Source organism: Phacochoerus africanus, chromosome 8 (genome assembly GCF_016906955.1).
Source record: "Phacochoerus africanus isolate WHEZ1 chromosome 8, ROS_Pafr_v1, whole genome shotgun sequence".
Taxonomy (NCBI): domain Eukaryota; kingdom Metazoa; phylum Chordata; class Mammalia; order Artiodactyla; family Suidae; genus Phacochoerus; species Phacochoerus africanus.
The window spans coordinates 18,506,961-18,531,423 of NC_062551.1; the positions used below are offsets into that span (position 1 = coordinate 18,506,961).

At 40.5% G+C, this 24,463-nt stretch overlaps 1 protein-coding gene across 1 annotated transcript in view; it reads left to right on the plus strand.

Moving 5' to 3' along the window:
• Window positions 1-24,463, plus strand: part of NUP93 (nucleoporin 93) — a 115,554-nt gene that overhangs the window by 29,439 nt on the left and 61,652 nt on the right. Inside the window, exon 3 of the mRNA XM_047789847.1 lies at window positions 6,634-6,751. Coding sequence (XP_047645803.1) covers window positions 6,634-6,751 — 118 coding nt within the window. The remainder of the gene's footprint in view (window positions 1-6,633; window positions 6,752-24,463) is intronic.

The following is a 24,463-nucleotide window of genomic DNA, read 5'->3' on the forward strand; positions in this document are numbered from 1 at the left end:
GACCTACACCACAGCTCATGGCAATGCTGGATCCTTAACCCACTGAGCGAGGCAAGGGATCCAACCCACGTCCTCATGGATGCTAGTCAGATTTGTTAACTGCTGAGCCATGATGGGAACTCCTGATTTCAATTTTCTTAAATTTATTGAGGCTTGATTTGTGGCCCAGAATGTGATCTGTCCTAGAGAATGTTCCATGTGCACTTAAGAATATGTATTCTACTGCTTTTGGATGGAATGTACTATAAGTATCTATTAAGTCCATCTCTTCTAATGCATCATTTAAGGCCTGTATTTCCTTGTTGATTTTCTGTCTGGATGATCTGCCCATTAATGTAAGTGGGGTGTTAAAGTCCCCCACAATTACTGTATTATTGTCAATTTCTGCTTTTAAGGCTTTAGCAGTTGCCTTTTATATTGAGGTGATCCTATGTTGGGTGCGTATGTATTTACAATTGTTATGTCTTCTTCCTGGATTGATCCTTTGATCGTTATGTAATGTCCTTCTTTGTCTCTTATAATATTCTTTAAGTCTATGTTGTCTGATATGAGTATTGCTACTCCAGCTTTCTTGTGATTTCTGTTTGCATGGAATATTTTCTTCCATCGTCTCACTTTCAATTTGTATGTGTCCCTAGAACTGAAGTGGGTCTCTTGTTTTTGTACCCATTGTGCCAAGTCTGTGTCTTTTGGTTGGGGCATTCAGTCCAATTACATTTAAGGTAATTATTAATATGTATGTTCTTATTTCCATTTTGTTAACTGTTTTGGATTTGTTCTCTTGTGGTTTGATGACTATCTTTAGTGTTTTGTTTGGATTGCTTTTTCCTATGTGTGTGTGTATCCATTGTAGATTTTTGGTTTGCAGTAACTATGAAGTTTTGATGTAGGATTCCATATATATACAAGATTGTTTTAAGTTGTTGGTCTCTTAACTGCAAGTGCATCTCCAGTATCTTGCATCTGTACTCCCCTCATCTCATGATTTCTGGTTTTGGTAGCGTATTTGGGTGGATGATTTCCTACCTTTACCACATGTATGCCTTTACCGTGAGTCCTGTAATTTGTGATATTTTTGTTTTAGTTGTGGCCTTTTCTTTTCTACCTAGAGAAGTTCCTTTAGTATTTATTGTAAAACTGATTTAGTGGTGCTGAAATTCTCTTAGCTTTTGCTTGTCTGTATAGCTTTTGATTTCTCCTTCAAATCTGAAAGAGAGCTTTGCTGGATAGAGTAATCTTGGTTGGCGGTTTTTTCCTTTCATGACTTTAAGTATATTATGCCACTCCTTTCTGGCCTGCAGAGTTTCTGCTGAAAAAAAATCTGCCAGTAACCTTATCAGGGTTTCCTTGTATGTTGTTTGTTTCCTTTCCCTAGCTGCTTTCAGTATTTTCTCTTTGTCTTTAATTTTGGTCAGTTTGATTAATATGTGTCCAGGGTGTTCCCCCTTGGGTTTGTTTTATATAGTATTCGTTGTGTTCCTGGATTTGAATGAATGATTCCTTTCCCATGATAGGGAAGTTTTCAGCTAGTATCTCTTCAAATATTTTCTCTGGCCCTTTCTCTCTCTCTTTTCTTTCTGGCATACAGTATCATGTCATCCACAGACGGTGCATTTAACATTGTCCCAGAGTTCTCTTAGACTGTCTTCATTTCTTTTCAGTCTTTTTTCTCTTTTCTTTTCCACATCAGTGATTTCCTCTAGTCTGTCTTCCATCTGGCTTATTCATTTGTATGCCTCCTGTATTCTGCTGTTGGTTGTATTCTGCTTCTGGTAAGTTTTTTATTTCAGTTATCGTATTTTGCATCTCTGCTTGCTTAATCCTTAGATCTTCTATTTCTTTGCTCAGTGTTTCTTATATCAATCTTTGCCACCAGTTTATTTCCAAGATCTTGAATCATCTTTACTATCCTTAGTTTAAAGTCTTTTTCATGGAGGTTGGTAATCTCCTGATCACTTAGCTCTTTTTCTGGGTTTTTTCCGTGTTCTCTTATCTGAGTGATAATTCTCTGCCTTTTCATTTTGTATAGATTTTTGCTGTGGCCTCCCTTTTGCAGACAGTAGGGTTGTAGCCTCTCTTGCTTCTGATATCTGTCCCTTTGTGGTTGAAGTTGTTATGGGGGCTTCCTGTAGGCTTCCTGATTGGAGGGACTGGTGCCTGCCCACTGGTATGTGGAGCTGATTCTTATCCCTTTAGTGGGTGGGGCTTTGTCTCTGGGTGAGATTAGAGGTGGCTGTGTGCTGGGGGGTCTTTAGGCAGCCTCTTTGCTGATGGGTTGGGCTGTGTGCTCACCAGGTTTGTTATTTGGCTAGATTTTTCCAAAGTGGCCACCTCTAGAGTTCACACTGATGTTGATAATTATTTTCAAGACCTTCGCTTCCAATGTTCTTCCCCCACACTGAGCCATAGTCACCCCCTGTTTTCCCAGGAGATCCTCCAAGAACCGAAGGTAGGTCTGACCCAGATTTCCATGGAGTCTGTGCTTTGCCCTGGGACCCAGTGCACATGAAATCCTATGTGTGCCTTTTCAAGAGTGGCGTCTCTTTTTTCCCCAGTGTTGTGGAGTTCCTGTGCACAAGCCCTGCTGGCCCTTCACACCAAATGCTCCAGGGGTTCACCTCCCAATGCCAGATCCCCAAGCATAGAAACCTGACGTGGGGCTCAGAACTCTCACTCCCATGGGTGAGCCTCTGTGACATAGTCACTTTCCAGTCTGTGGACCGCTCACTCAGCAGGTATCAGATTGCTTGTATCAGGTAATTGCCCCTCCTACCATCTCCATGTGGCCTCCTTTGTCTTCTGGAGTAGGATATCTTTCTTGAGTTTCCAGTCTATTTTGTTGAAGACTGTTCAGCAGCTGATTGTAATTTTGTTACTTTTATGAGAGGAGATGAGCTCCAGTCCTTCTATTCAGCCATCTTAATTCCCCACCCCCAGACTTTATGTTTTCAGTTTTGAATTGGAAGTATGAGTATGAATTCATATGCAATATATCTTAAGGAAACTGAAACAAAAGTAAAAACTCTTTTTAGCTTTCCCTATTAAAAAGGCTTAGATACAGTGTATCAGTGAGCAATCCTAGTACCCAAAGAGGGGTCTCTCAAAATCCATTTATTAATAAAAAGTAACTGGGGCTCTTTGGAGAGTTGGCTGATTCCAGGTCTGGGGCAGGTCTGTGTAAGAGGAACATGTTTTGTCATACTGGGTGGCAGGGCAGTTATGATGGTCTACTTGAGACCTGTCAAAAGAACTCAGAAACCAACTTGAAACCGACTTCTCCTGGCCAAAGATGACATGACTGGAGCATTGTAGGGATAATAGCTGCAATGTGTTGAAATACATCAAATAGTTTAAATTCATGAGTTCATAATGATACTAAAGCAAAACTCATCAGTCACCTTTGGAGGATGCTAGAGAACCAACTCATTATTCAGAGTAACCACATAGTTGATGAAGAGGGTGTCTCTGAGGGGAAATATTGCAGCTAATAAAGACAGAATACCACCATTCTGCAACCTCTAAGGAATTAATGAATCTAAGCAATTTTTATCAATGTCTGGTAATGTTCCAAAAAGAGGCAATCAGACATGACGTGCCTCTTGATAAAAGTCTCAAGTAATCTAACCAAAAAATAATGCCACCTGAACCTGATCAAACTGTTAGAACTTTCAGTTTACAGGAAGTTGGTTAGGAGAGGCCAGAGTGAGATGGTAGATTATATCATGGGGATGCAGTCTGTAAAACCTGTTATGTGGGAAACTACATCTTTGCTACATTGAATGTGGTCCATGGAACAACAGCATAGGCATCAGCTATGAGCCTTTTGGAAACGGAGAACCTCAGGCCCTATTCCAGACCTACTGAAACAGAATCTTATGTGATTTTAACCAGCTTCTTATGTGATTCATGTGTACATTTCAAGTTTGAGTAGCACTGCTCTACAGGACAAATGATCCAGAGTCTCCAACAAAGAAATTGTAAGGGAGTTCCCATTGCAGCTCAATGGAAACAAATCTGACTAGTATCCATGAGGACACAGATTCAATCCCTGGCCTCACTCAGTGGGTTAAGGATCTGGCATTGCCATGATCTGTGGTGTAGACATGGCTCGGATCTGGCGTGGCTGTGGCATAGGCCAACAGCTACAGCTCCAATTCGACCCCTAGCCTGGGAGCCTCCATATGCCTCAGGTGTGGCCCTAAAAAAGACCAAAAAAAAAAAAAAGAAAGAAATTCTAAGAAAAAAAGAACTCAAATGGAAGGGCAACCTATAGATTAAAAGTCATTTGGAGACATATCAATTACTCACAAGTAGAGAACTTCTTTATATTCTATTCAAGCAAAGACAAAATTTAAAATTATGAAATAATCAGGGAATATCTTGCATCTTTTTAAAAATAATCTGGATGGTGGAGAAAGGAAAGTAGGTAGGGATGTAGGTGAAACAGAGTTCATTACAGCATGCTAATTGTTGAAGCTGAGCAATGGGTACAGGGTTTATTATTTTAATTTTGTATTAAAAGTTTTTTCTATAATAGTTTAAAAAAGGGGGGTTACTAAAATGGCAGTAATCAAAAAAGGTAATAACAGGTATTGGCAGAGATGGAAAAAAACTTGGAACCGTTGTACTTGGCTCCTGGGAATTTAAAATGTTATAGCTGCTTTGGAAAGCAGTCTGACAGTTCTTCAGAAGGTTAAACAGGAAGTTAATGTATGATCTAGCAATCCCACCTCTAGCTATATACCCAAAAGAAATGAAAACATACGTTCACCCGAAAACTTGTATGTGAATGTTCATAGCAACTTTTTAAAATAATAGCCAAAAAGTAGAAGTAACCCAAATGTCCTTCAGGTGATGAATGCATATGTTCATAAATATGAAATGTAGCCTGTCTGTATAATGGAGTACTGTTCAGTAATAAAAAGAATTGAGGTACTGATACATGCTCCCATGGATGAACCTGAAAACATTATGCCGAGTTAAAGACGCCAGTCACAAAAGACTGCATATTGTGTGATTTCGTCTAGAAAATGTCCATAATAGGCAAATTTATAGAGACAGAAATTAAATTACTGGTTGTGAGGGATTGGGGGAAAGTTGGAGATAGGAGCATTTTATATTCCCATGACTGCTGATGGGTTGAGGGGTACTTTGAGGGGGTGATGAAAATGTTCTAAAATCGATCATGGTGATGGTTATACGACTCTGAATATACTTAAAACCCATGGGATTCTATACTTTAAGTGGGTGAACTGTGTGATATGTGAATAATATCTCAGCAAAGTTGTTATAAAGAAGGAAAAGACAGCGTTATACTGATAACCACGCTCCAGGCTTCCCCCAACACTGATCAGAATCATGGGAGGAAAGTTGCCTAGGTGATTCTAATGTGTAACGAGGACCAGGAACCACTGTACTACAAAGTTAGCTATGAAGGATTGTTAGAAGAAAGAGGCAGATTATCTGTTTGAAATGATGGACCTGGAGGAGAAGCCTCAGGGATGGCATGGTAGCCGACCAGTGTACGTGGAAGAGAGAAAAACAGTGGGGAGCCTGCTGGGTGCACCTCATCTTTTCTCTAGTAATTGGTAGAATGGAAATAAGCATGAGAAGTCCTTTCTTTTATCCAGTAAGTCTGGTAGTTCAGAATTGGTCATCTTACCATAGATGTTAGGGTCACTTGTGCTGCCAGGTAATCTAACTTCTTCTTAGTTACTCAGAATGAACACTTTGTCAGTGGGATGTTGGGGTACTAAATCATAATCTAGAAACAACGTTCTAAACAGTTAATTTCCCTAAGGTTCTTTCTTCCAGAGAGTGGTCTAGATGTCAGTGAGACTGTGTAATTTTTTTCTCTCCCATTGTTAGATTGTCTCAGATGAGTAGACCTAAAGCCAGCTGTATTATTCCCATCTTTTCAAAAGCATTTATTAGTCAGGGGACAGCTTCCTGTTGGACTGGGCAGCAGAGAAAGAATTTGAAGATGTGCTGCACATGATGTTTGGCTTTCAAAGAGAAACTTTGGAAAACTGACCTTGGATTCTGGTTTCATTGCCCTTTGTGACTTATTGATTGCATTGGACTTTTAGTTTCCTCAGTTAATGAATGAAGTTTAGACTGGGTTACTCTTGAAACTGCTAAAATTTGGTGGTTCACTGTATCTGTCTTTACAGAGGCTGTAAATATAGGGTGGTGGTTAAGCATCTGTGCTCTGGAGCTTGGTGACCTGGCTCTGCTGCTTTATGGCTCTTTGACTTTGGATAAATTGGTTAATGCCTTTGTACCTTGGTTCCCCATCTGTAAAACGGGGATTGAAAATAGTATCTACCTCATGATTTTCTTTACTGTGAAATGTTTGGAGCAGTCTAGCCTGTAATTGAAATACTGTAATTTTATCTGAGACAGGTCCCTCACTCTACTTAAGGCATGATCAGAACTCTCTCTTACTACCAAAATGCAATGTTGTGTCTGTTATTCCAGGTGGTAGATCTTTTTGGAAAGGTGTACAACAATCATCCAAAAGTGTTCGGGCAGTATATAGGAAGTTTTGAATTAAAAATACTCTCTAGCATTGTAGGAAGCATATTTGAAGTCTTCATTGTTTTTTCCTCCCCGCCCTGTATCCTCCTATAGGTCAGTTCTCCTTGGGTCTCGGGGACTTGACATATCTCACATCTCCCAGCGATTGGAGAGCCTGAGTGCAGCCACCACCTTTGAGCCTCTCGAGCCTGTGAAGGACACAGACATTCAGGTAAGGGCTGCCTGGAGCTGGGACTGGTGAGCTGGAATCCTGAGCATGCCACCAAGGCAGAAGGCCCTGGCCCTTTGCTGATCAGCTGATTTAGGAATTCCAGATTTCTTTGCTAACTTTCTTCATCCTCTGATATTAAGAGAATGGGAGGCTCAGCTTTGGAGGTATAATGAGGAACTTTGGATTATTTTCAGAGTGCTCTCTAAGACTGAATTTAGGAAAGCAGCTCCAACCTGTACTTTTAAAATTATTGTATTTGTGAGAACAGATTTCTCTTCCTTCTTTGGGCTTAATCCAAGGCACAGAGACATTAGTGTAAGTTTCTCTTGCTTTCTTTGCTAGATCTCAGATAATTTTACTATTCATCTTCCACGATTTCTTTTCTGCATTTTGCCTGTATCAGTTGGCAAAGAACTGGAGGAAACTTAAAGTACTATTTACTGAAACCTACTCATCGATTTCTAGGAAGTATTTGGCTCCATTAGTGGCACCAGGAAATGGTCTAATAGAGCACTCCAGTTTCATTTAACCTAGCATGCCACTGGCACAATTGATTGCTATTTTAATCTAATCAGAAACTGATTTTGTGTGTGCGTGCATGCGTGTGTGTGTGTGTGTGTGTGTGTGTGTGTGTGTTAGTGTGTCCCTGAAATTAAGGAAAATCTTGTAGTCCATTTAGTTTTGAGGAATTAGGACAATGATTTGTGTTAGAGTGAAGGGATGGAGGGATACCATTTTTATCATTGATTTACTTTTGAGATGAAAGGGTGTAGGATCTACAGAGACAAATCCCAGTAGAAATGGTTCTGTTATTTATTATTTGAGATCAGTTTGAATCATATTCTTTATCCTACTACTCTTCCCAAGAACTGTTTTAATCCATATAATGGTCATAATTCTGCATTTAGTCCAGTTGAGAAACCTAAGCCTCTAGACTTTGAGTTGAAAGTTGAATAACTATAGATATTCATTATTTTCACTGTTATTGATATGTTCCCGGAGTATGAAAATCCAGTTTTGGAGCTCCCGCCATGGCTTAATGGGATCAGCAGTGTCTTGAGTTCAGTTGCCAGCCCAGCACAGTTTGTTAAGGGTTTGGCATTGCTGCAGCTGTGGCTTAGATCACAGCTGCGGCTCGGATCTGATCCCTGGCCCAGGAGCTCCATATGCCGTGGGGGTGGCAAAAAAAAATAGATTGTTTTTCCCCAGTTTTATGTACTATGTTTTATTTGCCTGTCATCTTATTTCCATGTAATCTTAACATGGCATGTGTATTTGCATCACCTACCCCCCCCCCTTTTTTTTAAGGTTTAGCCATTTTCCCTCTACCTTCTATTTCAATTACTTGATGCACTAAAAACAGATACTTATAACAAGATTCAGGTGGGTGATTAAGCTAGCGCTCAGATAATTTGAATAATCACCATATATTTAGGGGATCATCCCTTATAGTGTGGAAAGAAATGGCACTTGCGGAGGTTGTTGTTTGAGTTGTTTTTAATGTTTGAAATGCAAAGTACACTGTTTTAAAAACTAACTGCTTTTAAGATTTTTGTTGATATATGTGTAATATATATTTGGACTACCCAGAAAAATTTAGTGATGCCCATCATGAATTCCCACTGATGTGGTGCATATTCTTTGCTTTGAGGTATTAATGACAGGTTTATAAATGTATTGGGTCATAATGATCGTTTATCCTAATCTTCTACTTAATGCATGCACACTGTCCTTCAACAGCCCCACTAGACAGCTTCCTAGCAGTGCACATCAAAGAGTTTCTTAATTTGGAATGAGTATGGCTAAGAGCTTTGGTCCTGGCACTACTGGGAAATCTTTGAACTTCGATGGAAGGATGCCTCCATTTCAAAATTTTACCTCTCAGTTGACCTTTCCTGGTATAGCTTTAAAAATGCAAAATAGTCAATCACAGATTAGTTTTGATTAATGGGGAATTGATTATCTACACCTTTTAAAGGAAAGATTTTAGATTATCTGCTTTCAAAGTAAAATCCTCTGTTGACTTCATCCTCTTGCCAGCAAAGGCTTAAAGGAGAAAATTAAACTTTTAAAGGATTGAGCCTTTTGCTTGATCTGCGATGGCTCTAGTGATTGATAGGGATTGGAAGTTTAAGTTGTATCGTGTGGCTCAGCTGACCTATGTTTGAATTCCCTATATATACGGTAATATCATGTCCTTGCCTGACTTCTTGTATAGTAGTCAGTATAGTAGTCAAACCAACTTCACGCTAAGTAGTCAAACTTAGCGTGAAGTTGTCCACCTTCTAGTTCTTCTCTTAATGTGTTGATTATCCAAGAAGAGTTAATTTGGACATTTTCAGTTTTTTGCTTTTAGAAAAGTCAGGAATACTTTTTTTTAAGGCCACACCTGTGGCATATGGAAGTTCCTGGTCCAGGGGTTGAACCCGAGTCGCAGCTGTGGCAACACCAGATCCTTTAATCCACTGTACCTAGCTGGGGAATGAACCCACACCTCTGCAGTGACTCCAGCTGCTGCAGTTGTATTCTTAACCCACTGCACCACAGTGGAAACTCCCAGGTATACTTTCTTTCTTTTTTTTTTTTTTTAAACTCAATGAATTTTATTATATTTATAGTTGTAAACGATCATCACAACCCAATTTTATAGCATTTCCAACCTAAACCCCCAGCCCATCAGGTATACTTTCTGATGGATTTTTTTTTCTCATTTATTTTTACGAGGTTTATTGAAATATTATTCACCTACCTTGATTCTTCATAGATGGTATGTGAATATTTCATAAATGGATTTTTGTGTACAAACGTTTTCTTTCCAACTAATGCAGTTTTTGGGACCTGAAGGCACCTGAATCCCACATCCCAAGTATCAGTCAGAGTGAACTGATTTTAATTTATAAATTCATAACAGGAAATGCTGAAGGATCCTTTGATAAATGCCGTCCAAGACTTTGTACCTTCCATTGTCTATATTACTTATAAGCTCGAAAAGGCATTTTCCCATGAATAGATTGTCCTTCTTTGGTAAACATTGATTATATTTCCTTCTGTTTCTAATGGAGCTTGAAATTAATACTGGTTTTTTGTTACTGTTTTGTTGTCATAATCAGTGATGTTGGCATGCGTTGAGAATACATTTTTAAAAGATTGCTGTGGTTGATAAAGGTAACATATTTAAATAAAGCCACTTAAATATATGTATGGCTGATGCTGCTAGAATTTTTTTAAATGTTTATTGATTTAATTTTTGAAAGTTGTCATAAAGAAGGCCTACATGTTTATGTAACAGGAGAAGAGCAGTAACCATTAAGAGGACATGGTGCTGAAACAATTGACATGGTGCTGAAACACTCTATTCTAAGTGACTCTGAGTACAGGTCCTCTCACAGAGATGAGCTTGCTTGTGAGTACAGGTCCTGTCACAGAGATGAGCTTGCTCACTTCTGTCCAAAGAAAAAAGTATCAAGGGCAGACTGCACTTTTTTACTGATGTCTGAACAGACCTAATGTACCATGGCTGATGTGTATTATATAGTAATAAAGTGCACAGTTACACAGTTCAGTTACATTCTGGACTTTTTCACTAGATTACATGTATCTTTCAAGAAGGCTGTGCAGAAATAGCCTGGATTGGCCATAAAAATGGGAGCTGCAGTTTCTTGGCATTAGGCTGTAATATTTCCAAATGACATTAGAGCAAAATATAATAATATTATTGCTAAACTTACTGTGTTAGATTCCTAGGGCTGCCACAACAAGTTATCACAGACTTAGTGGCTGAAAAGATGAGAATTCATTCTTTCAGTGTGAAGAAATTCATTCTTTCACAGTTCTGGAGCTCCGAACTTTAAATCGGGGTGTTGACAGCACCCTCCGAAGGCACTACGGGAGACTCGTCCTCTCCCTCTGTGACTCCTGACATTCTTGGGTCTGTGGCAGCGTAAGTCCAGTCTCTGTCTCCATCTCTTTTTCCTCGTGTGTGTCAAATCCACTTCTCCCTTCTAAGGACACTAGCCATTGGGTTTAGGTCTCACCCTAAATCTATGGTGATCTCATCTTGAGATCCTTAACTTAATTACATTTGCAAGACTCTATTTCCCAATAGTTCTCATTCACTGGTACTAGGAGTTAGGACTTAGATCTTCTTGGTGGGACACACGCTTCAACCCACTATACTTAACAGTGACAGAAAATTTAAAACTGTAAATTAACTGTAATTAGTGAAACATTTTCAAATCTAACTCTGTTTCACAGGTGAATGGAGTATTGGAATAAGGCACCTACTGCTAGTTGTTCCAGTAACTGCAAACTTCAACCGAGCATCTGATCTCATCCTCAATACTCTCTTTCAGGCCTTTGCAAAGTGAAGCTGACTACCTACCCCTGTCTGATTCCGGAGTTCAGCTGTAGTTACTCTGTCCAAACGGATTAAGACTCTGTAAATGTGTTTAAGAGATTTCTGAAGAGACACTTTTCAACTAGAAACAGTCTGATTTTTAAAAGTATTTTTTAAGTTCCCTAGTTTTCAGGTTAAGTATGGATGCATATGTGTGTGTGGAAGGGAAGAGAGAGGAATTGATTTCTCCTTCAGCTAACCAGGTTATCTAACCCTTTCCTTTTCCTTTTATACCTTGGGGCCTTCGTTCACCACCTTTGTCTAGCTTGGCGTAGCACTTCTGAAATGTCTGAGCCCTAATTGCAATCTTACACTCCAAGGCTTTCCTTAGATGCCACCTCTTTCATAGTCTTCTCATATGTCCCTTTCCATGACCTTCAAATATAGCATGTTGGCTTTACTGCTTAGGAAAAAATAAAGCTTTCTGAATGTTACCCCACAAAGTAAACAGAAATTTAGATTGTTGTTAGAATTGACTTAGCAGCAAATTCAAATCTTGATTAATGAAAATTTAGCCTCTTCTATCAGAAAGACCAACCTTTTACTGAACTGAAAGCTTTCATAATCTGCTAAATTTCGAGATGGAAATCTGTTCTGTGTAAAGAGAAAAAGAACTATTAAAAGAGGATAAAGTAACTATAAGAAATTATAGTCAGAGAAACTGATCTATCACACGTAAGACCAGTGGTGCAGTAATAATTGACCTGAAACTTGTTCTGCTTATCACACTGTGTAATAAAATATTCATTATTTCCTTCCTTAGTCCTTGGAAATGTAGAATGTACTCAAACCACTCTTAGGTTATCTTTTAAATAATCAGAAGAAACTAAATGGCTTTGATAAGTGTAAAAATGAGTCACTGGTGGTATAATCCCATATCACCTAAATCGTTGTTTTTGTGGTTTATCTTTTAATTTTATACCTTCAGAATTAAGGTACTGCTGCTTAAGTGCAGCTATTTACAACAGCTAAGAGGGAAAGTAGCTGTGTGGCTTACTAATTCTGTGTTTGTAGTACTGGCAAGTTTTTGATAGTGAATTGGTTTCAGAAATCCTGTGTTAGTCTGTTGAAGAGGGGGTCAGACTTGCCTAGAATGGTAAGTACGCTAATAGCAGTTCTCAAGGATTAGTCCTGGCTAAGTGTTAATACTGAGGAAAAGTTGTGGTGAGCTTTCCCTTGCTCTAATTAGTTGAGGGAAGGTGCATGCTGAAACAGTATCTTAATTCTGGGATTATTTTTAAAGAAACAGTAGTTGTCATTTTCATCTGTTTCTAGAAATTGAAATGCTAAGTGTGTGTGTACCAGGGAGAGGTTTTGCCACAGATGCTTTAGTAAATTAGGGAAGAGAGAAAGTTCATTCATAAGAGCTACATCTATTTGCATACTGATAATTTGTATAACAATTCTGAGAAATGGTTTAAGTAGACAAAACATACCTATCTTCCTTATTGTTTCTGCTTCTAATATGCTTGAGCAGGCTTTTCTGCACGTAATGGTGATCTCACCCAAAATGGATGGTTAGAGACTTTTTCTCTCTCTCTCTCTTTTTTGGTCTTTTTAGAGCTGTACTCGCGGTGTATGGCGGTTCCTACACCAGGGTCGAATCTCTTGGCTGTAGCTGCTGTACTACGCCACAGCCACAGCAATGCCAGATAGGAGCCGCATTTGTGGCCTACCCCACAGCTCATGGCAATGTTGGATCCTTAACCCACTGAGTGAGGCTGGAGATCAAACCTGTGTCCTCATGGATACTAATCAGATTGGTTTCTGCTGAGCCACGACAGGAACGCCAGAAATTTTCAGCTGATGTACTCTAAAGGAATAAGACTTTGTTCTGTAAATGTTTTCACATAATACAAACATGTAAGAGGAGTTCCTGCCATGGTGCAGTGGGTTAAGAATCTGACTACAGCAGCTTGGGTTGCTCTGGAGGTGCAGGATCAATCCCCAGCCCAGAGCAGTGGGTTAAAGGATCCGTTGTGACCACAGGTGTGGCATTGGTCACAGCTGTGGCTCAGATTCAGTCCCTGGCCTGGGAATTTCTATATGCTGCAGGTGTGGCCATAACATTTTTTTTTTTTTTTTTAAAGAGACTGTTGCATGGAATCTAACAGTGTGATGATTTTTAGTTAAGCATTTGTGTTTATTGACCTTTTTTATATTCCTCTTGCTCCTAAGAGAGTCATTGGGAGGTTCATGGTAACCTTATTTTGTATTTTTAAAAATTAAAAAGTAAGGTTACCATGTACCTCCTAGTTTATAATAGCTGCCTATCTTGGACTTAAGACAACCTATAGATAATGCTCTTGGGTTCACTAGCATTCGGTTCCCACCACATCCAAAGCCTATTAGAAACCCTTTCCTGGAACAAATACCAGGTAGGTTTCTGGCCAAAATTCATTTGTAGTGGCAGAGCTGCATGTGGAAAAGACACACATCTAACTGTGCCCTGTGTTCTTGTTCAGGGTAGTAGCTGTGCTAGGCTTTGTCTCTTAGGTGAACACTGGTGCCCGCATCACCCCCATTTAATAAACATGTTTGCTCTTCCTTTTCATTAAACCCTGACCCAGAGTAAATCTCAGAGCTGGTAAAAACCAGTAAATATGTAAAAAGGAAAAAATAGTGTCTTCACAGGGCAGGTTAATGTGCCATCCTATTTTGTGTTTATAATTAGGGGTAATGCTGATTACTGTGGTGTTGAAATGATTTCATTTTTCTGACTGTGATAAGGATAAAGGTAGGCATTGTGGTCTGGTAGCAAAGTATGCAATTATTGTAAAGTGTCCTGTGAATGGAATTAAAAATGGTAACTTTGGAATAAAAATGGCTGTTAAAGGCATCGTCTGTGGAAAATGTGAAAAACTGCTTTTATGTGAGCCAAGGATATGAGATTTCAGCCTTTTTACTTACCCATTCACACTTACTTCTGAATGCAGGGCTTTCAGAACAAGCAAGTAAATGGATGCTGAATGCATTCTGAGCAGGCAGGAAATGACAGGCTTTTTTGTCTTCTCAGAGGTTTCTTATATCCTGGTAGTGAGCAGGGGAATATCAATTACCAACTTAAAGAAGAAAGAAGTTGGAATGGTTCTCTAAGAGTATTTTGGAGGAAGCCTATGGCTGAAATATTTATCTAACAATTGAATAGAGCACTTCAAATATTGGCCAGGCCCTGGTGCCTTTGAAGTGGACTTGCATCATCTCCTCCCTCCTTCACTAGCCTTCTCTTAACCTGCCAATATCTATTGATGCCCCAGTACTCTGGAGATGGGGAAAACATCTGTTGTTATCGTCAGTCTGGTATATTTATATTGCTTGGTTTCAGGAACCAGAAATGGGCTGAACTGTTTGATTTAAATGGAGGTTAAAACCTTGTCACATATTGAATGCAGTACCGTAGACCAGTCTGTCATTCTCAGATGGCAGCCCTTGACCCTGTGTGCCACTTTGATTTGCTTGCCACAGTGCCCCGTAATCTCTTATTTCTGTTTTGGAATGTTCCACCAAAAGCTTTCCGGCAACCTGATGGGGCTCTTTCCATTGGTGGTGGTTGCAAAGTATGGCTCCCTAGTTACACAACTTTGAGGCCCAGGCTCTCACCATCTCCACTAAAAATCCACATTCTGTGAAGGACCTGAGAGAGAGGCTCAGACAGGAGAGACTCTTGATGTTGCTTCTTGTGTTTGTTGTTTGGTGAGGACAAAGAAGCTGTCAGGTAGAATGGGCAACATCCTCTTACTGACAAGACCGGTACTTAGGATTTCTTTTGCTGCAGAGCTCTCAGGACCAGTGTGTGTTGCTTTCTTTTTGAGCATTTCCGTGTCTCACAAATGACTGGCTCCCTTCTTGCACTTCAGATATAGAGAGGCTGAGTGAGTCCCCCAAGCTTAGGCTGCTGGCAGCTAAGCCGAGGCTAAGGTAGCTCCTGGTCTGTACCGCTAACCATCAGCAGCGGTGCACGCACCGTGTTAATTATCCTGGAGGACAGAAGGGCGAGTCCCCGCTTCTCACTGTGGAGTGGCTGTGAGGCCAAGATGCCATCAGCAAAATCCTGCCTGTGCTTTTCAGAAAACTGCAGCACTTGAAGCACTGCGGCAGAATCTGCTGAGCAGGGCTGGGCGTGACACAGCTTCCAAGAAATTGTACAGAAAAAACCCTTGTCTTATAAAACATATTTACAACCAGGATTGGGTTGTTTAGTTTATAGAACAAAGGGGAGCATTAGGTTAGCAGGATGTAAGTGGGAATGTGGATTCACTGGCTGATTTTTTTTTTTTATTACTACCTGCTTGGATTTGTTTTTTTTGAATGGCATGAGCAAAACGATATGGGGGAGAGTGTTCTCCACTCCTCTTCTTGCTTTTAAAAAAAATTGTCTATTTAAAAATGCTATTGCAAGTCAAGTATATTATAACCTTCCAAGGCTGTTTCTACCTACCCTACAATAGCATTGTGTGTAATAGTATCTGGGAGTGCTTTCTCCTTTCTTACTAGGTTCTCTTTTGTTCACAGTGCATATCAGTCTGTCTCAGCAGGACCAGTCTCTAAATGAGCAGGGCTTGGTGGATCCTTGAAGGTTTAACGCTTCCACATGGCACTTGGTTCTGTGATGAGGTCCCATACTGCCCCATGTCTTCATATTGAAGGAATGTGGTGATGGGTGTTGTATACACAAGAGTTCCTCCTGTGGCTCAGTGGGTTAAGTATCCGGTGTTGCTGCAGCTGCAGCTTGGATTTGATTCCTGGCCAGGGAAACTTCCATATGCCATGGGTGTGGCCAAAACAAACAAAAGATTCCTACAGAATCCATGCTTCTCAAGATTTTTGGTTTTTTTTTTTTTTAGCACCAACTTAACCTGTACTTGAATAAAATACAGGAGAAATGAATTACTAAGAAAGAATGAAATAAAAGACATGCGAAATATAAGCTTAGTTTTTATTTATTTTTTATTTTTTTGGTCTTTTTGCTATTTCTTGGGCCGCTCCCGCGGCATATGGAGATTCGCAGGCTAGGGGTCCAGAGCCACAGCAACGCAGGATCCGAGCCGCGTCTGCAACCTACACCATAGCTCACGGCAACGCCGGATCGTTAACCCACGGAGCAAGGGCAGGGACCGAACCCGCAACCTCATGGTTCCTAGTCGGATTCGTTAACCGCTGCGCCACGACGGGAACTCCTAAGCTTAGTTTTTAAAGTTAAATTCAATAGATATAAAAATTACTCTGTCAGATTGCTATAAAAGTTTCTAAATGCTTCTTAGTTTTTGTACTTATCTGCTGCAACATGGGAACAGACTGTGTGCTGGTGCTCCTTCAGCCGCACTTTGGGCAGTGCTGGTTTCTTTCTTTCTTTTTAGCCCATGTCCTCATGGATACTAGTCAGGTCATTTACTGCTGAGCCATGACAGGAACTCAGTGCTGGTTTCAATACCTGTGTTTTCTTCATCTCTCCCTTCTTATCCCCCTTCCTTCCCTTTAAGTGTTTCTTGCTGGTGCAGTGAAACATGGCACCAAAGACAAGTTTCAATTCCTGTCTTCTGCTTTACCCCTGCTAAAATCGAGGAGGCAAAACTAAGGTTTAATGAACATTTCTTGTGTTCTGATACTACTAAGCACCTTCTGGGTTTTCTCATTCAGTCCTTCCAGTAACCCTCTGAGGTGTTTATTATCCTTAACCCTGCTTTCCCAAGGAGGAGCCCAAAGGCCTAAGAGGCAGGTATGCCAGACTGAAACTCTCTTCTGTGCATTTGAGTTCAGTACTGTGCCTTATTTCCCCTAGGTTTTAAATTTAGTTTGTAGACAAAGTCTATTTTAGTAAAGGGGTGAATTTTCAGGGTATATTTGAAGGAGGAAGGAGATAGAAATATGAAATAGAAGTGTAATTGATTGCTCATCTAGAGCAAAATGAGTAGATAGCCCATGGTGAGCATTGCTCTTACTTATATATGCTTAGTAGTAAAATAATGTTGGTGGAGCGAGAGGCCGGAATGTGGTTTATACACCCTAATACAAACCCCTGCTGGTTGGGGGTTGGGGATGAGTTTTGCAGGAAGGCCAAACTTGCTTCCTCCGTTTATCTCCAGATGCTGGCTTCTTTGCCATAGTTTTCTCCTCGCTGAGCTGTCGGTTTAATGTCTAAAGCTCAGCCTATTATTTCTCAGTTTGCTGCCCTACAGGTACACGGTAAAGGATTTCTGTCAAATCCTGGAGCAGCTTTTAGTTTTGAAATGCCAGGGCTTTGTGCTTGTGAAAATAGGTTGTGCCCAGCTTCTTGCTTGATCATCTTTGTTTTGTTTTGCTTCTGAAGCTGAGCTCGAGTTAGAAGGATAATGCTAGAAGCAATTTAAAGGGCACATCAAATTTTTACTGTAATCCTGAACTATTGATTGTTGACTTATTTGTAGGTTTAATGCAGACCCATTTCCTTACTTAGCGTCTGACTGGCCATTAAGTTCTGGCAGTGTGCCGGAATGTTGAAATCTTACTTCTTGTAATATGATTTGGCTGTCTAAGGGTATTATGTGTGTTTGGTTTTTAAAGACACATGCAAAGCCCTCAACTTAGTGTGGGCTCCAGAATACCAGAAAGAATTTCTACGTAGCAAAATTACTTCTAGGAGACAGCATAACATGAGAAGGTGACATTCAGCAGAACATTAGCACCTGAAGTCATGCAGATTGGTACCCTATGGGCTAACTGGCTCTTAAAAATAAATGCAAATTAACATAACAGAATCTTGAAGAGAAGACCTATGGGGAGCTGAAGGGGCCTGGTGGTGTTCCAGAGTAGGTCCCAGCTAAGCACTCTGTATGAGTGGCCTTCAGCAGGTCCCACTTTCCTAGCATGAAGTTGAAATTTGAGTCTAGCTGAGGGGCAGGTCCAGTGTCCTGCTTATGAAGGGAGCTGGGCTCACAGTGGTTGGAAGAAAAGCAGTCATTGCCTGTAAAAATCATTGCCTGTTTCACAACCTGGACCCTTCTTGACTGGAACTGAAGGCTGAATGAGGGCTGAGAGAGTTAGATGATGAGAAAACAAACATTAAGTTTTGGATTTTGAGTGTGTGAATGAGAAGTGAATAGCGTTAGGAGGGAGAACTCACTTTTCCCTCTAATTACAAAAGCAAGACATGCTTAATTCAGAGAACTTGGAAAATGGCTCCATAGTGCACTTTCTTGACTATGACCATTTTGGGAGTGTTGAGTTGTTTGGACCACATACTTGAGGCTGTAGAACGTCTGTTTGAAATGACAAGGAAGATTGATTTAACAGGGTGGTAAGGAGTTAGTTCATGAAGCATGTGTTAGAGAGCAACCTGTACTTTAATAAAATTCACCCCTTTACTAAAATAGACAGAATACCCTTCATAGTTCTGAATTGGTCAGTTCCTATAAAGCAGTATACAGTCTTTTCCTTTATTCCCTAATGTAAAAACCTCCTAATGTGTGAAAAGGGATGCAGCTTTCATGAGTAACAATTATATCATTTCACTGTCCCCCTCAAACTGTTGGGGAAAAAATGGTTATTAAGAAATCCTGTGGCTTTGGAGTTGCCGTCGTGGCTCAGTGGTGAACGAATCCGACTAGGAACCATGGGGTTGCGGGTTCGATCCCTGGCCTTGCTTAGTGGGTTAAGGATCCAGCGTTGCTGTGAGCTGTGGTGTAGGTTGCAGGCGCGGCCCGGATCCCGCGTTGCTGTGGCTCTGGTGTAGGCCGGTGGCTATGGCTCTGATTTGACCTCTAGCCTGGGAACTTCCATATGCCGAGAGAGCAGCCCAAGAAATGGCAAAAAGACAAAGAAACAAAAAAATAAAATAAAGAAATTGTGTGGCTTTGTCCTAATTTGGTGGATTTAGAGGGAAGTAACAGGCTGATAATTTTATGTGAACTTTGGTGAGCACACCATAATAATCCTTACGTTTATATTTTGCAGTGGTATTTGTGTAATACTTTGTCCATCACCATCTTGTTCCTCACTGCAGTGTTTGAGGTGAGGTGAATGAGTGTTGGTGTTGTCCAGGATAGATTAGTTATTGTCAAAGGTGGAACTTGAACCTGGATACTTCTTAATACCTTTCTCTGTAGCCTTATTATCGTGCCTTGCTTAGGAAGGCATCAAGAGGCGGACTGGTTAGGTAAATCCCACATTTCTTTTTTCTCCTCAAAAACCCTAAGCTAGTTCTCTTGCCACTGGTCAGATTTCTTGATGTTTTGGTCCTGTCTTTCCTCTTGGACCTCTTTTTACTTGTTTTTGTTTTCCCTGAAGTGTTTATTCCTTTCCATGTGAAAGATTTGCTGGCTAACTAAATTAATTGTATGGATGAAAATGCTACCTAGAAGAGTAATACTGAGTTATGACAAACCTTGATTTTTCCATCTGAAATATACTTTGGAACAAAAAGTGATACTGATGTTTGTTGCTGCTGCTGACAGTTTACAGATGCCCTTTAAGTGAAAGGGCTTAGGGTTTCTTGAAATTTGTCACACTAGAGACTATGAGCCTGGTTTATGTTGTCCGAATAGGTCACTGGTACCAGGCAAATGCAACGTGGCAGACCAGAACAAATGTCGTATTTGAAACTTTAGATGAACTAGACTGTCAGGGTTCAGAGCAGGTCGGGGGAGAGGTTTGTTTTTGCTAGTTTTTTGGGGTTTTGTTGTGTTGTTTGCCTTTTTAGGGCCGTACCCATGGCAAACGGATGTTCGCAGGCTAGGGGTTGAATCGGAGCTGCAGCTGCCGGCCTACACCACAGCTTCAGCAACTCATCCAAGCCTTGTCTGTGACCTACACCACAGCTCACAGCAACACCGGATCTTTAACCCATTGAGCAAGTCCAGGGATTGAACCTGTATCCTCATGGATACTAGTCAGATTCGTTTCTGCTGAGCCACAGCAGGAACTCTTTTTTTGTTTGTTTTTTGTTTTTTGTTTTATTTTCCCACTGTACAGCAAGGGGGTCAGGTTATCCTTACATGTATACATTACAATTATATTTTTCCCCCACCCTTTCTTCTGTTGCAACATGAGTATCTAGATAAAGTTCTCAATGCTATTCAGCAGGATCTCCTTGTAAATCTATTCTAAGTTGTTCTGATAAGCCCAAGCTCCCAATCCCTCCCACTCCCTCCCCCTCCCATCAGGCAGCCACAAGTCTCTTCTCCAAGTCCATGATTTTCTTTTCTGAGGAGATGTTCATTTGTGCTGGATATTAGATTCCAGTTATGAGTGATATCATATGGTATTTGTCTTTGTCTTTCTGGCTCATTTCACTCAGTATAAGATTCTCTAGTTCCATCCATGTTGCTGCAAATGGCATTATGTCATTCTTTTTTATGGCTGAGTAGTATTCCATTGTGTATATATACCACCTCTTCCGAATCCAATCATCTGTCGATGGACATTTGGGTTGTTTCCATGTCTTGGCTATTGTGAATAGTGCTGCAATGAACATGCGGGTGCACGTGTCTCTTTTAAGTAGAGTTTTGTCCGGATAGATGCCCAAGAGTGGGATTGCGGGGTCATATGGAAGTTCTATGTATAGATTTTGTTTTTTTGCTTTCTATTTCACCCTCCTGTTTCCATCCTTCTTTCCTTTGGACTATCCTCCCATTGTCCATTCTTTTTGTCTTTGCTCCTTTTTTCTTTTCATTCTTGCTTTCCTCTGTCCTTTGCATCCCTCTTTCTTGTCTCCCCCCACCCCCCCAGCCTTTTAGACTGGCTGGTTTCTGGAGCAGCCATTTCTAATGAGAGCATACCCCCTTTTTTCCAACCCCCGTTTTTTAGCCGTGAAATCTGTGGCTGTTAGGATGCTTCCTGCAACCTGGCAGCATGCATCCTTGCTTTGTAGGTTGAGTTCTGGGTATGAGGTTGAGCTGGGCCTGGTGGAGAGGCTGGTTCTGTGGGAGCCTGGACTTGCCGCTGCCAGAGGTAGGCCTCTTCCTCATGTGCTACCATCATTCGTGTTTTCTGCACTTGCAAACCCAAAGAGGTGTAATTTAATTTATTCGTCTAGCTAATCTGCTCATGTTTTGCTCTTTTAATGGGTACCCTGAGGTGCATTTCATTATTTTGGGGCCTTGCCTAAAGCTTCTGCTAATATTCTACTTTTGGTTTTCGTGGTGCCTAACTCAGCTTGATATTGAGAGTGTAAGAGTTTTTTGTTACAGTACATAGCAAACTGGGTGAGGCTGTTACAGCTTACTTGCTTTTTGAAGATTGATCGATCAATCATTAGAGCCAAATCCTAATAAGTAGGGGGGATGACAGGGAAGAAAATGACCGACAAAAAAGGGCATATTTGATTTTGTTTCTCATGTTTTAGGAATGAAGTTATAAATTAATCTAGCTCTCAACTTCGTATGTAGTCTTCACTATTTGTTAACTGCTCATCCTAGTAGCTCACGTTGGGGAGGGGGAAAGAGGGGTTTACGGAATAGCGTTTATTTTGGAGCAGCAAGCATTACAGAGTCCTTTAGGCCTCTGTGTTTTTCATTGGGGGTTAGGAAGGCAAGAGGAGCTACAGATCTCATCTTTGTCTTTGTACTTTCTACTTCAGGTTGGTTTTAATTTCCTCTTCCATTCCTCTCATGCCCTGAATGTCCTTGGCAATAGCAAAGAAGCTCTTTGTCAGTGATTCTGAAATGTAGTGCCCAGACTGGCAGCATCAGCATCACCTGGGAACTTGTTAGAAATGCAAATTCTCAGGCCCCACCCCAGACCTACTGAGACCAAATCTTTGGAGGTGGGGTCCAGAATCTGTGCTTTAACAAGCCCTCTAGTGTGAGAGCCACTGGGTTAAGTGGTTACAGAAATCTAGTGTAGGTAAACCTGCTTTTCTAGCCATCTCCTCCAACTTTTTTTTATTTAGTCTACCTGTGGACCAGCCCTTAACTTTCAGCCTCCAAAACAATGTATTTATCTTTTAATTGTTTGAGTCTGTAAAGAATTTGTAACCACCCTTATTTTTATTTTTGCTTCATGAAGGACACAGTGGTTAATAAAATATGTTAAAAATTTTTATATATTAAAAACTTCTGACTTATTGGTCATTGATTATTTTTTTCACCATGGAGGTATTGACTCTGATACGGAGGCTGTACCTTAAAACACACTGTCTAAAAAACAATCCGAGGCCAGTGGGGAAATGCAGAAGAGAGGGAGACAGAGGAAAGGGAAGTGAAGGGATTAATAATCCCATCTTGGTTAATCATCGCTTTCCTCTCTGATGCTATGAGCGGATGTGCTACTGCTCTGCAAACGTTAATAATTCATGGATGGACTATGCCAAAGGGAGGCCTTAAATCTGTTCTCTCAGCAGATTAAATACACCGTCTGCCATCAGTAGGAGCCAGAAGAGATGAAAGATGGACTTGTTGTTTTTATTCATTAACCTGATTTTCTCTGCCTTTCTCCTCAGCTCCTCTCATCCTCATTTTGTTTACTTTTTCACTTGCTTCTCTGTAACCCCCTCCCGAATTGAGTGAGTGCTGGGGATCTTGCTCTGCTGTTAATGATGTTAGATTTTACTTTTCCTCAGCTGCTAGTAACAACAGATGCCATGAGAGAAAGCAGAGAGGCAGAATAAGTATTTCCTTGGAAGTGTCTAAATCAGTCTGCATATTTCAAAAATGTATTAAAATGTGCAGCCTGTGTCTTTGAAATCATTTGAAATGGCTTCTCTTTGCATTGAAGAGTAATTCTATTGTATAGGCATATACATAGTGTTCTTCATATAGATGTGCTGGCATTTTCCCATTTTACAGATGAGGAAACTGAGACTCAAAGTGAACAACCCAGTTCTTTTGACTCCAGCTTGACTATGCTGTCCACGAGACTTAACTATCTCTTGGTTTTAGAAAGCATGTAGGTAGCCTTACATGGCATTTCACCCATAAGGCTTAAATAGAATTTAATTAGATTAAGTTCAAATAATATATAGGTAGCTTCACAGTAACACTCCCGATTAAATTCTAAATGTGAGTTTGCACAGAAATAGCACAGTTGGAGAAGGCTGACAGTAAGCCGCAGTTACACAGATATTTCTCGAGCCATTTGAGTAACAATCCTCAACAACTTACAGGTTAATCAATAAATATAGTTGAGCACGTAACCTTGTACACGATGCTTTGGTTAAGCACCATAAGTGGATATAATATAGTCCCCATCTTCATTAGATTTTCAGTGTTTTAGGTATGCCCGAGGGGATTCAGCTACTTGAAATGTCCCAGTATTGACTTAAGGATGTGAGATGGCAAGGGAGTAGAACTGGAAATGTCTTAGTCATCTCAGTAGTTTCCTGGAGGACTTCGTGTGTAAGAAGCATGTTAATAAAACTGGACTTTTGTTTTTATTATTTTTTTATTTTTTGTTTTTTTGTCTTTTTGCTATCTCTTGGGCCTCACCCTCCGCATATGGAGGTTCCCAGGCTAGGGGTCGAATCGGAGCTGTAGCCTCTGGCCTACGCAAGAGCCACAGCAACGCGGGATCCGAGCCGCGTCTGCGACCTACACCACAGCTCACAGCAACACCAGATCGTTAACCCACTGAGCAAGGGCAGGGACCGAACCCGCAACCTCATGGTTCCTAGTCAGATTCGTTAACCACTGCACCATGACGGGAACTCCTGGACTGTTGTTTTTAAAATGACTCTCCAGTGTCCCTGCTGGAAGCCTGGTGGAGGGAGTGATGTGGGAAGAGCAGATTTTAAAACCAGCCTCGGCTTCAAAAAACTGTTTTAGAATTGCAGATCCCCAAGTTCCTGTTGAGATGTAGAGGGTGTGGTACAAAGATGGAAACCTGAGCCAGTGGTTTTATAGGGCAGCGTAAGTTCCTGGGGCCTGGACAAGGTCACCCATCCCATTTGCCTTGGTTGTCTGTCCTGGCCTAAAGCAGTGGGCGATGAAAGGCAGGGCCTCCTCTCACCTCTCCTGCTCCTTGATGTGGGACCAGAGCGTCACCATGTTTTCTGTTGCAAATTCATTGAGTTCTTATTTCACATATTTTCGTTAAAAATTATATGCAATTTTTAACTGCTTATTTTCTTAAATTTTTTTAGAAAAATTTCAGGAACTTATATATGTCAGTAAATTTGAAATTCTGACCAGATAGCAAAATATGTACGCTTTTCCCCTTGTTTAAGCCATTGAGGATTGAATAATTTTAATAATCCTTTTCTTGCTATTGAGAAGTCTTTTTTTTTTTTAAATTAATTTCTGGTCTCATCAGTGTTTTCCAGTTAATAACAGAAATAATAAATATATGCAGCAAAAAAAAATTACATGAAAATTGAGGTTTTCATGTCTTTTCTTTAAAACAACGGT